The 13,498-nt window shown below is 37.2% G+C and overlaps 1 protein-coding gene across 1 annotated transcript in view; it reads right to left on the bottom strand.

Annotated features, from left to right (window-relative positions):
• Positions 1–12,726, bottom strand: part of GRXCR1 (glutaredoxin and cysteine rich domain containing 1) — a 122,678-nt gene extending 109,952 nt beyond the window's left edge. The window contains exon 1 of the mRNA XM_077758855.1: positions 12,325–12,726. Within this exon, the coding sequence (XP_077614981.1) occupies positions 12,325–12,726 (402 nt within the window). The remainder of the gene's footprint in view (positions 1–12,324) is intronic.
• Positions 12,727–13,498: the final 772 nt, after the last annotated feature.

Consider the following 13,498-nt stretch of genomic DNA (forward strand, 5'->3'; position numbering starts at 1 on the left):
GAATATCTATAAGATTTACAGAATTCAGATGTCCTGCCTCTGTCCCCCAGTAAGCTCTGAGTACTTACCATATTCTATAGTATCTATGAGTTTGTATTGTTCATAAGAACTTAGTTCCTCTGAAGACAGAAATCATGTTTTATTCATCTTTGTGCCCTCATTGCCTAGCAGAGTACTTAGCAATGATTGACTCTATGGGCCAATTTGGCATGAACATCATTTTGAATTAAAAGTAATAAAAACTCAGTAGATGTAGAAAAGCTCTCTTCATGGTCCTCAACTGCCTAAATTTACATTGGAAAGGAGAGACTGTATCAGGAAGAGTTATTAACAGAGACTCCCTTTTACCTAATACACTTATCTGTGTAATACACTTATCTGTGCAACCTTTGTTTTTCAAAACATCTCCTTTTACCTTACTGCTAATGATCTTTCTTTCCTTTGTATCTTCAGACTCTACTCCTCCCTTAGCGCATGTAAGCTTCGTGTTGCCTTGTTCTTCTTGGAATTTACATGTCTATGTGGATTCCCTTACATACACTATTAAATTTTATTTTCTTGTGTTAATCTGTACTATGTCAACTTGATTCTAAGTCCAGCTAGAAGGCCCTTGTAGATCACAGGAAGGTCTTCCTCCCTAACAATTCATAGTTTGTTGAGAAGATGGATAATAAAAATAATAACAATATTTATTGAGCACTTATAACATGCCAGGCATTGTGCAAAATGGTTTATATTCAATAGTTCATAGGAAATAATCATGATCATTATCCCAACTTCAGAAATGAGAAACTAAGGACTTACAAAAGTTAAGTAAATTTCCCCAGAATACCCACCCAGGAAACAGCAGACTCTGCATCTGACACCAGGTCACTTCCCTCCAGAGAATAGTGTCCTTACCCCCTTCATAGAGGGAAAGAGAATACAAAAATCATCTAAGAAACTACTAAAGAATTATGGCTTGTCTCTTCTTTTGCTCACAAAGAAAAGCGGGGATTCTTAGAAATTTGGTTTTTCTTCCCTCCCCTGTGAATAATTAATAGAGCTATGTTTTCAAGAGCCTGGACATACACAAGATGAAGTTAGGTAGTTCCAAAAATTGGAAAAAGTAGAAGTTGGGCATTCTGAGAGAGAACTTACGTGAAAGGGCTTGTGAGCAGTATCAAAGCAGCATCAGGGGCTGGAGAAGCAGAGATGCAGATGGATGCACCAGAATCCACGGACCAGGACCATTGCTAGGTTTTCTGATCCCTTCAAGCCTGAATATCTTGCAGATCATTATTCTTAGGGAAAGAATCCCCAGTGATGACTAGTATAGAACTTCTTGCCCACTCTAAGAAATAGGAGCCAATAGTCATTTTGAATCTAGTATGGAAAAATCAAGTCAAATCGTCTTTCCAGCAGCGGTTGGTTGTGCCTCACATTTACCTCCAACAGAAAGAAAGGATGGAAAAGAGAGAGGAAGTGACTGTTGTGCAGGCTCAGTGGGGAGCTACCTAATTTCCAGCACAGGCTTTGGGTCTGCTTCAGTCCTCATACGTTCTCACCACCAAGTCACTTCTTTGGGGGTATAATTCTTGAAATTCTAGAAATCTTAGAAATATGAAAAACACTTTTTAAGAAAGCTAACTTGTAACTGAGGCAGAAATAACTGGCCATGGAAGATGCTAAAGTAGGCAGAACTAAGAAGAATAAAATGAAAAAAATATATATGAAAAGAAAAAGTCCACAATTAGAAGAGGAGCCCTGATAGTTGTAATTAATTAAGAGAATCTGTGATGCTGTGTCTCAAAGCTCCATAATTTAGTTTTTTGTATGATTAAAAAGAGAGGTGGTAACCTCAGTTAAGTTTGGTTGGTTTATTGGTATTAACCTGGTAAGAAATTTCCTATACTTTCTTTTAACTGACAAATGTGCATAACTATATGTTGTCCTAAAACTACAGTTAAAAGCACAAGGTACTCAGAGAGGCAAATTTTCAGCCTTCAGGCTGCTGTGTTTTCATTGTGAATGAAATTCCATGACTCTAGAAACCCATTAATACTGAGTATTGATCTGACTGACTCAATGCACAAAATTTGTGCCATGACTATAAGCTATCTTCTTCCCAGAATCACAGTTATTTCCCTGAGATTGTAGGAATTAGGATCCATGACCGCTAGGAGACAAATTGCTCCCTTCCTGAACAAAGTTTCTGGCACTATACAAGTAATGTGTAAAGATCATTGTTAAAGAGGCTAATAAAAGGAAATTCATGAAACCCTCTGAGGCTGATACAGTGTATGGTATCACCACTTACACATTATTTGTTTCTCTTCTCTTTCTGTATTAAAAAGACCACTAGTTTAAATTTATTGGTTTCTAATACTAAAAAAATACATTTGCCTCTTCATTAGCAATACTTTATTTCCTTTAGAGTCAATTCTTTTTACTCAATGTTATTCCATGCTGATAGTTTGGCATAATCAAAACTGTGTTCCATCAAGTCTATAAAGGCTAAGGCACAGCTAATTACAAGACCAGAGTCCAAAAGGACTAACATCTTGGACTAACACAAAATATTAAATTTTGTTGAATAGAGTCCTGTATATAAACACAAAAAAAACTAACAACAGTTATTACATTAAATAAAAGCAGATGTTTTATGAGAATGAAAGTCTTAACCTCACAAATCTTTCCACTGAGAAAAGATGTTTGAATGAGTCAACAAGCCAACATCACAACAGTGTGATGTGGTCACCAAAAACATATTATTTTAGTCTTAAATTACATTCATGGAAGTGGGTGACAGATGGCCTTTGCTCTATCCTGGTATGATCAGTTTCAGTATGTTCAATACCCACAGGAGAGTGAGACTTGAATCCTTGTCTTGCCAAAGACTCTGAATCTCTTCCCCCTGGAAATCCCCCCCTCCTAGAAATCCCCAGCAAAGACTAGGTAAGACCTTGGCAGAGATACTGTAGAGAGAATTCAGGCATCCAAGAGTGGTTGGACACTAGTTGCTTAGTGGATAAAACAGTGAGCTTTGGAGTCAAACCTTCTGGTAGTTATATCACTCACCATCATGTGACTTTGAACAAGGAACTCAAAATCTGTGAACTTATACCAGTTTTCTCCTGCTGCTTAACCAACCACGCCAGAGTTAAATGCAATATTAAATATTTATTGCTCACTCTTGAGTCTAATTTAGCTGGCAGTCAGCAGACTGGGGCTAAGCTATGAAGGATTTGGGTTCAAAATGATGGTTGGGTCCAGATCTATTCTTCATGTCTCTCACTTTCCTAGGACCAGCCAGCATCATGCAGTATGTCCTCTTGGTGATAAAAAGAGTACAAGAGGGAAAACTCAACCATGCAAGCACATTTCAAGCTTTGGCCTGTGCCACATCTATTACCATCCCATTGTCCAAAGGGAGTCATGTGGCCAAAACTAAAGTCAAGGGCTGTAGAAGTCCACTCTTATCCACATATGGTCATGACAGAAGTGTGTCCAATTTGGAGAAAAGTTTAATCTACCATAAAGTCTTAGTTTTCTCATAGACAAAGTGAGTTTACTGTACCTACCAGGTATGGCAGGTAGATTAATGGCTGGCTCAAAATGTCCATGTCCTAATCCCCACAACCTATGAATATGTTACCTTATGTGGCAAAAGAGGCTTTGCAGATATTATTGCACTAAGGATCTTGAGATAGGAAGATTATCTTGTATTATCCAGGTGGGCCCAATATAATCACAAAGGTCTTTATAAGAGAGAAAAGATGAGAAGTTAGAAAAAAATATGTAACAATGGAAGCAGAGGTCAGAGTGATGCAGAACCAGGACCCAGGCAGCCTCCAGGAGCTGGAAAAGGCAAGGAACAGATTTTCCCCTAAAGTTTCAAGAAAGAGTAAAGTCCTATGGAAAGCTTGACTTTAGTCCCATAGACTCATTCCAGACTTCTGACCTCCAGAACTATAAAGTAACAAATCTGTGTTATTATAAACCACTCAGTTTACGGCAATTTGTTTCAATAGGAAAGTAATATACTAGGTGAGTAATTACCACTGTTCAATCCCCTCAAATATGGATACTACACACTTTTTTCTTCAACATAACTACATAATTAATCTGGAAGCCAAAGACCTTGTTCTTTATTTCTGGGGAAAATGATGAATCCCGTGTCATTGAAAAGGGCAGTATTTACTTGGAATGGTTTGGAAGGAGCTCAGCAGAATCTTTAAGCATGAGAGGGTATCACCTCTGCCAGATGTTTCCCAAGCAGTGTGCTGACAGCTGTCAAAAGAAGGTGCTCATGAGTCAGTCATGAGAGGACACTGAACCTGGCGCTACATCAAAGGTAACATGCAGGTAAGCACAGCTGCTCTATCAGTATGGGCTGGTTCTGGAGCACTGATGAGCAGGACAATCCCACAGCTTGTCCATGCTGACCCTCTCTATTCCATAAAGCTCACTCTCCAATCTCTAGACCTGCCAATTTCCCCTGAGGTCACATCCAACTCTTCTTGTTTCCTAAAATGACCCTCATTCAATCTCTACCAGACTGGCAATCTTTCTCTCTGTTTGATATCCACTGACTAGTTAGAACAATTCCCCCAGGCCTTGTCTTCTAACTAAAACTATCTCTTGCATATCAACAACCTGGCTTTCACTACTCTACCCAATCTGTGGAATAGTCAAGCTTTCAGACTTTTCATACAATGAAGATCTTTAATTCTATACCATTAGTTATATAAAAGGTGCAAAAAAAAAAAGGGGGGTAACTTAACTCTTCCATGGTCTAATTGTTGGAGGAGTTAATCAAGAGGACATTATGGTCAATTGACAGGCAATCAGAGGCTCCTCCCCTTCTCCCCTGTCCTTGGAATGTATGCCCTGGCCACTATTCCCACAGTTGAAGCTGTTTCAAGGATGCAGCCTCGAGAGAGTAAGGTGTTGTTGAGGTCATGAGGTCATCTGAATAGCATTTGTGGCTGAGGCCAGTTACAGCCTCTATGTAGACTTTTAAAATTCTAGTGGGTATGGACATATACTCATCTTATGGCTACCCAAGACAAGTTTCATTTGTAGGTTCCCCTGCTTATTAAACCTGCCACCTACCAATCTGGAGTGGCCTGCCTCTTTCTTTGGTCAATTCCTGACCTCCATGTATGGGAGCTCGTTTCAGACTTCACCCAAGAAGCTCCACAGGTTGTGACCTAACACTAATTTTGTTGTTTAGGAATCAAAAAAATAATAAATATTTCTATAACTTGTTCTAGTAACGTTGAAGGAGTTACATGAACAAAATGTGCACCTATTTCTTTCTTCCTAACAACATGTTCTAAGGCATAGATAATTTGTCAGAAATTAGGTGAGATAATGAATTATTACAAAAATAAAATTGAGCAAAGATATCCTAAATATTACTTGAATAGCTTGTGTACATGAACCAAAGTCCCTTAATAAAAATTTCTGTATGGAGATACTTGGGTGGCTCAGTCGGCTGAGAGTCCAACTTCACCTCAGGTCATGATATCATCGTCCATGGGTTTGAGCCCTGCATCAGGCTCTGTGCTCACAGCTCAGAGTCTAGAGCTTGCTTCCAATTCTGTGTCTCTCTCTCTCTCTGCCCTCCCCTGCTCGCATTCCATCTCTCTCTCTCGTCCCTCTCTCCTCTCTCTCTCTTAAAAATAAACATTTAAAAATTTTTATGTATGACATTTTAGCATGTCTATAATTTCTAAAATTCCTTCCAGGCAATAGTGATTAAGGAAGTGACAGAAGTGACATATTTATAGAATACATCAACTTATAGACTATTAAATATTTATATTGCTTTTATACAAAATTCAAGGCACTGGGTTTCAAAGAAAATATCAGAAACTCTGTAAGCATGATTAGGGCCACCCAAAGATGTTTGTCTAGTCCTGATATTATATTGCTCTTATAATGTTTGGAAACATCAGGTGCTAATTTCCTAATTATGTGGTAACCATTTTCTATCAGTAAGAGTTCATTAAGCAGTTTCAAGTCATCTTGTGGAATCTGTGGGTTTACTCAGCATGTTGTTCTAAAGTCAGAATTTAGGTTTAAGCTTCAACTTTCCACAAATTAAAATGTCACAGTGATCCCATGTCCTGATGATACAAGTGCTCTGATGAATAAGGGAGAATAAGAAATATTCCAACTAGATACTCATTGAATTAACGAGAGAGATTTGTAGTCAGATTCATGGAATTTGGATAAGTACACATGGTCAGAGTCACTGTTACTGACTACTGGAGCCTTGTAGGATCAAGATAAGAGTCATTAATTATAAAGATTACCCTTCAGTTCTTGGGCCCTGAGATGGAACTAAATTAGAAAGAAAGCAAGAGAAGTTGAAGGAAGGAATGCAATAAAATGATGGTCTAATAAGAAAAAGACTAAATTGAGAAAAATACAGGCATGGGAGAAATGAAGAATGGGTAGCAGAAGCTATGTTAGGCCAATAAGAAAACGGAGAGGGAAAATCCTCTGGAAAAGGAAAATAAAGTCAAGTTTTATGTCTGAATTCTTCCAGGACTCACTTTACACAACAATTCACAGTACACTACTGAATAGTCCATGAAGGCGAAAGTTGGGTCTTATTCCTCACATTATCTACTTAGTGCCTGCTCTATAATAGATATGTAGCAAATGGCAATTAGAAAATGATTGATTGAATCTAGAAGATAGCCCACAACAGAAAGAACTGAATGGAGGAAACTACTAACATTTCACCATGCAAAATCTATTCCTACCCAATAAGAGAAATCTCCAAACCCAAAAGAGATGGAAAAGAAGAACATAATCACTTTGTAAGAGAATTTCATTTAATTCATTAACTCAAAGGAAAAACATTTACTGAAATCCTAATCAGCATCAGTGTCAAATGCTGTGGCTAAGAGTAGCAAAGCACTGGTATGTGGAAGGTGGTCGCCATAACAGCACTCCAACTGGTTTGAAGGGTTAACCTACTTCAGACTTATGTGTTCCTTACCTGCTAACCTAAGTCCACTGGTTTGTAGGAGAACCAACCACCTTACCTTGAAATTTTGCAGATCATTTACCTTGAGGAATAAAGGACCAGGCTTTCTTGGATAATAAGGCCTGACCCCATTAAAAACAGCTGCCATTGATGCCAGCAAGCCTGTTGAGGGTGGTGTTGACATATAATTAACTGACAGAGCATCAGCTTCCCCTGCATGTAGCCCCCACCATTTCTCACACCTTCCCCTTTAAAACCCTCCACTTTCACCTGGACTGGGAAGACAGTCTTTAAGACATTAGTCCACCATCTTCCCAGGTTGAGGCTTCCTGAATAAAGCAACCTTTCCTTTCTCACCATCACCTGCCTCTTGAGTATTGATTTTCGAGAGGTAAGCAGCCAAACCACAGTTTGGAACTGGGTCTCTGTCTGGTAACAACAGGACTTCAGGTGTATCAGTTTGCAATTGTTTAATTTTACATAAAAAAAATATCATTCATACCAACTCATATTTGGGTTGTAACATAGTTTCTTGCATCATTTGGAATTCCATAAAATATCCTACAGCTTTTGCTATTCCTGATAGCTAAAAATGGCAATATTCCCATTAGTGGATGCTTATTTTGATAGAACATTACATAATAATTTTTCTGATTTAGATTTTAAATCCTATAACAATGTTTCATACACAGAGAATATGCTCAAATAATTAATGACGATACTACCTCATGAAGTTGCTATGAGAAATAAATGTCAATGCACATAAATAATAACAACAGTGCATTTAGCAAGTACTTAATATTTAGTATTACTGTTATTGTTTTCCTGAGTGTTCCAAATAAACCACTGGGACCAAGGAGTCATCAAGAGTATGACCTCGTTTTCACTGGACTACAAGCAGGCACTATCCCTGCTTACCTCACAAAATCTTTGGAACAATCAAGCAAAATAATGTATCTGAAAACATTTGCAAAATATAAATTCTTCTGCAAATGTAAAATTATTTTTATTTTACTTATCTTGAAATGTTAAAATGCTCATAAATATAAGCACATTAATCACAGATGTGTGTTTAAATATAAAGATGAAAGTTAGGGGCACCTGGGTGGCTTAGTCGGTTAAACGTCTGACTTTTGCTTAGGTCATGATCTCGCAGTTCGTGGGTTCGAGCCCTGAGTCGGGCTCTGTGCTGACTGCCAGCTCAGAGCCTGGAGCCTATTTCAGAGTCTGTATCACCCTCTCTCTCTGACCCTCCCCTGCTCACGCTGTCTGTCTCTCTCTCTCTCTCCTAGAAATAAATAAAAATATTTAAAAAAAAAAGATGAAAGTTATATGTTTGAGTTTTTAGAAAGGAGCCAGCAAATTATAATATGGGGTATAACTATTGTCCTTCTCTGCATCTATTTTTCTCTAATACGGTCCCTTTAAATTTGTTTTAAGAAAGGAAATTAAAAGTATAGAAATTACAGAAAAAACATTGTAACTGAATATACAACAGATTATACAAATTTGAAAATAGAGTCAAGACAAGATTACCGATATTTAATTACTGTCTGAAATTTAATCCCATAGGAACAAATTAGAAAAAACTAATGACCTTAATTATCTGCATCACTGACCCACCCCAAGAAGCTTTGGAAATATGTTGCTGCTAAGATCAAAGTGTATCTCAAATCTAATCATGTACTGAGTGACGAGAGCTATGAGCTACATAGTGGTTTTGCAATTTGTCTTGCATGAGTCACTAATTTTAAAAAATAAATACAAAATAATTTTCTTCTAAAATTTTCCAGTAATGGAGAGTAAAATCATTTATCTAGGTAGAATTATCCTTACAGCAGAATTTCTTAAAGAAAACTAAAACACAACAGCTACATCAGAATGTACTGGTAATTTCAGGAACCATTTCTGAACCAACTGATCGATAAATTAGGATACAATAGGAAAAAAGTCTGTCAGGATATCTGTATTTATTTTTGCCTCAAGAAAGACCTCCCTGATGATCTAACATGATCAGAAGAACAACTAACTGATGAATACATAACTTCTTTGTTTTCACCCTTAAATATTGAAGACATAAAGAATATTAAAGGAATGCCGAGAACAAACTGAGAGCAGATGGAATGGGGGGAGGGGAAGGCGGTGATGGGCATGGAGGAGGGCACTTGTGGGGATGAGCACTGGGTGTTATATGGAAACCAACTTTACAATAAACTATTAAATTTTTTTTAAAAAATAGTATAAAAATATTAAAGGAATATTTTTATTAACTCTAGCAAACTGGATGAACTTCCATTTTACACACTAGGTCATGATGCTCAAATTTCATTGTATGGATGAACAACCTAAACAGCTTCTAATAAATGCATATTTCCAGGCCATAACTAGGTTCTCAAACTTCCAGCTTTCAGATTTCCAAACTAGCCTCACTTGAGCATTAAATTCTTGTTATTTCTGGGAAAAATGGAAAAGCCAAGCACCTGTATCTGAAAAGCCATAATCTAGACCAGTTGGAGAATTTGAGAAATTCACAAATGAACAGTGAACCACCCTCTACAAGGCCCATCTTCACATCCAAGTAACTTGCCCTCTCTTTACCTCATGGTCCATGACTACCCTCAAAAACCTGAATTAATACTGCACATCCTCAATTGCCCAGAGTTCTATAAACTAATTAACAAATGAATGGGAATTTGTTCTAATATCCCTTTTATAGACAACTTTCTAAATAAGTGCTCCTAAGAAGTAAAAATGTTTGAGGCAAATAATATCAATGATAATTCTCTGCACAGTTGAAATGTTTGCAAGGTTCATGCCAATATTTTATGAGACAGGAATGACAGAATCAGAAACTAACAGAGAGGAAGCCAAGTTATTTACAGGTTCTTTGAAAGTTTTTATTTATAACTAAGGTTTCCTCTCAAGTTTCAAGCTGAATGCTTTAAGATTTTACAACTTACAACAGGAAGAGAAACCTTTATCTTCAATTATAGCGCCTTGCTTCAATAAGACTGTGCATTGAAACCTTAATCAAATATCCAAAATACTACTCCTCATCTTTTCCTCCATGAGAAAAATTGCTACATTACAGATACATCCAGTTAGGTTTGCTGCTTACTTTCTAAGGGATGTGGAAAATATACAGAGATCCAGGGAAGAGACACATCTCATCCCATAACCATGTGTGGAAGTAACTGAATGGTAACTTCTGCTTTTAGTCCCTTGTGCTTCTCTGCTACTGCATTGTGGGATGCCTATGGAAACCTACTGAGTCACCCTAAGGCACATGTCTAAGACATTTGTCACTCTTAAAGACATACTTATCCTTTAGCCAGCAGCAAGCATCCAAGTCAGCTCTTTATATAATTCTGCATAGGTTGTATTGCACAACTCCGAGGGGTGTTATTTACACAAACAATGATGTGAATGGAGCCCCTTGAAATAGCACAACTAGCAGCCCCCATCCAAGAAAGGAGCTCCTTTAACTTAATGTTTTGTCCTGGAGAGATCAGAGAACATTCCATGATGATGATGGCGATGATGATAATGAAAGTAATGATGATGGGCAAAATTTGTGACTACCTGCAATATGCCATTACTTTGCCCACATTATACAGAAAGAAGGACCAGATAGAAAAAAATGCTTAAATATCAGTCTTTGAGGGACTGCTAGTAACCACTATTGTCCTCTTGAAACAAAGTGTAAATGGAATGTGGGTAAGTTATTAGAAAATGACAGTTTCACTGGATTTGTTTTCCACAAGAAAAAGGGTGACAGAATTATGCATTGAAAAATATACAACTATTATAAACTAATGTAGTACTAACATTTGATTATAGAATTTCTTCTATTTCTTATATGTGAATTTATAAACTCAGGACAAAGCTATAAGGAGAAAAAGGATTTTCTTGTAGGATTTGAAGATTTGAAGTATTTACTCAAAAATAATAATGTTGGGGGGAGATCTGAATAAATTCAAATCAAAGTACTATAACTGGTACAGAAGCTGTATAAATGACCCTCCAGATCATAGAGCAATTCAAATCATGAGTCAATCAAAAACTAAATTAATCACAATAAATACAAACAGTTTTAAACTTATTAGAGTCCTGGTCTATACTTTAGCAATAATAATTTCTACATTAGGTGAAACACCGAGGCCACTAAGATGATCTTTAGAAATCTATACAATATCTTCTCCAAATCAGTAAAACACAATCATCAGTTTCTAATTTTTTATTCTCCACCTTCATCTCTAATTCATGGGCAAATTCTATCTATATATGAAATTCTACATATGAAAATAACCTTTGATTTTAACGGCTTTTAGCCTTTAATTTCTTTCATTTTAATCCTGGTTATGTGATCTTTCCAAATACTTTCTTTGAAATGAAAAACAATCAAATACTATTGGATAAAATCCTTTCTCCCTACCACTATTACATCTTTATATAATGCAGAGGCACTGGATAATTCCTCAAGGAGATTTTATTTAAATATTGAAAATAATACAGAATGGTATTATAATGAAAAATATTGCTATGCTACCTTAATGATAGTGATTATGAATTCTATTCCTGAAATAATGATCCCTGTATTTAACAGAAAATCATTTTACCAATCCTTCTGGGCAATTTCAAAAACTTGTCTAAACATTATATCATTGCCCAAGGCCTCGGGACCTGAATAATGCATTCCTACATTACTGTGCAGAGTCTATCACATTTTAAAGGCTAACATTTTTCCTATAAAATCTGGATCTCATCTCTACATTTACAGAGGGATAACTTTTTCAATTGCTACTCTAGACTTCCTATGGGCAAATGAAAGAAGAAATGCACCTCAGATAAAACCTATAACCCCCACAGCAGTGGGGGCAAGGTAAAGTTTGTCTTTACAGCTTCCTAACATCCTCACTGAATCCAACGCCACTGAATGCAGCACTCAGTCTTCTCTGGTTTAAAATCTATACAAGTGATGATAAATGCTATTCTGGTATCTAGAAGGTATTAAACCAGAAATTAATTCCTAAGTTGTGCTCAGATGCTTTGAACACCATCATCTTGGTAAAGAAACAGACACATTGTTTTAGTCATTACACACTGGAAGAAAAGACCATTTAGAAATTTGACTTTGAGAATCCCTCTAATTTGCTAAGCATAATGACCCTCTTTTTAATCAATGGCTGTCGAGACAATATCTTAGACTAGGGAGTGACTCATGAAGTATGTAGGAGTCATGAATAAGAGAAGCTTGCTTTCAACTGGAGGGCAGAGAAGTGTTGAACTGGTGAGTTAGGAATAAAGTCCAGGAGGAGCAAAGTGCATTGACTTACCTGCAATACTTTGGTCAAATTGTTGAACAGAGCTTGGCCAGCACTCACTTTGTATTTGACGCCTCTGACTGTGCCATTTTTGCTTAAAATGTGGACTCTTCTTGTACCGAAACTCTTCTCACTGGCAGCCCTTGCTAATACCAGCAACTTATCCTGGTCGTTCTCATACTCATCAACTTCCGATCCTATGTGTCCATTTTGCTGTCCATCAGACTCACTCAGTCCATCTATCCCACAGATGCTGGCACATTCAGAATCCAGGGAGCCTGATGGCTGCCCATCTTCATACACTTCTTTCAGAACTCGCCCGCTATGAGATGACGCGATCCGAAACCGGACTTTTCGTGGCCTCTCATTTTCTGTCTTTGTGTCCCTTTTTAGCATGATCAAGTACAGCCACATAAACAGTTCACATAATTTCTGGATCAATGTTATTGCATTAGTCCACTTGGGACACAGCAATATCAGAGCTTCATTCTTGCAACAGCAGCACCCATACGAAACTAACATCGAAAGAAGATTCCTAAGAACTTACAGTGCATCTCTGCTATTAATAATGAATATATGTGCATGTGCTATGGTTACCTTTAAACTAAAACCTGCAAATGATCCCAGCCTTTAAATATTAAATAGCCACGATGGACTCTTTAACAGGCAAATGCAAGAAAGTGGCATGTAATGAAACAAGAAATAAGTATGGAGCAAGGAAACGAAAGACCTGAACTTTGAAGCCAAAGTTCAGTGTTGGAAATGAGTGCTGGAAAGGATCTTTAGCAGAAGATTATCTCTATAACTCACTGTCCAAAGCGGAGGCCAGAGATAAAGTATGGAATCTAATGTGTAGGATGGGATGTGTCATAGTCCTCCCCCAGTGCTTCTTTCTTCTGTCTTCCACTGTCAGCAGGTGATCTTTCAAAAGGGCAGTGAACGTGCTACTTGCCAACATAGAGCTTTTAATATTAGTTCTTATTAAATCATCTCTTAAGCTTTGTCAGCATTGCATAAGATGCATTTTCAATACACATCTTCATGCACAAGTGGTTTTGCTAAAGAATAACTTTTTAACAAACTGTGAAGAGAGAACATTTGCCTTGTTACTTCCTACTTCTGCTAGCTGAAATTTCTCTTAGACAGAGGGAAAGATTTTGGAAGGAAACATAAGGGACATTGAAGG

The sequence above is a fragment of the Crocuta crocuta genome, unplaced genomic scaffold, assembly GCF_008692635.1.
Source record: "Crocuta crocuta isolate KB4526 unplaced genomic scaffold, BGI_CrCroc_1.0 scaffold223, whole genome shotgun sequence".
Classification (NCBI taxonomy): Eukaryota; Metazoa; Chordata; class Mammalia; order Carnivora; family Hyaenidae; genus Crocuta; species Crocuta crocuta.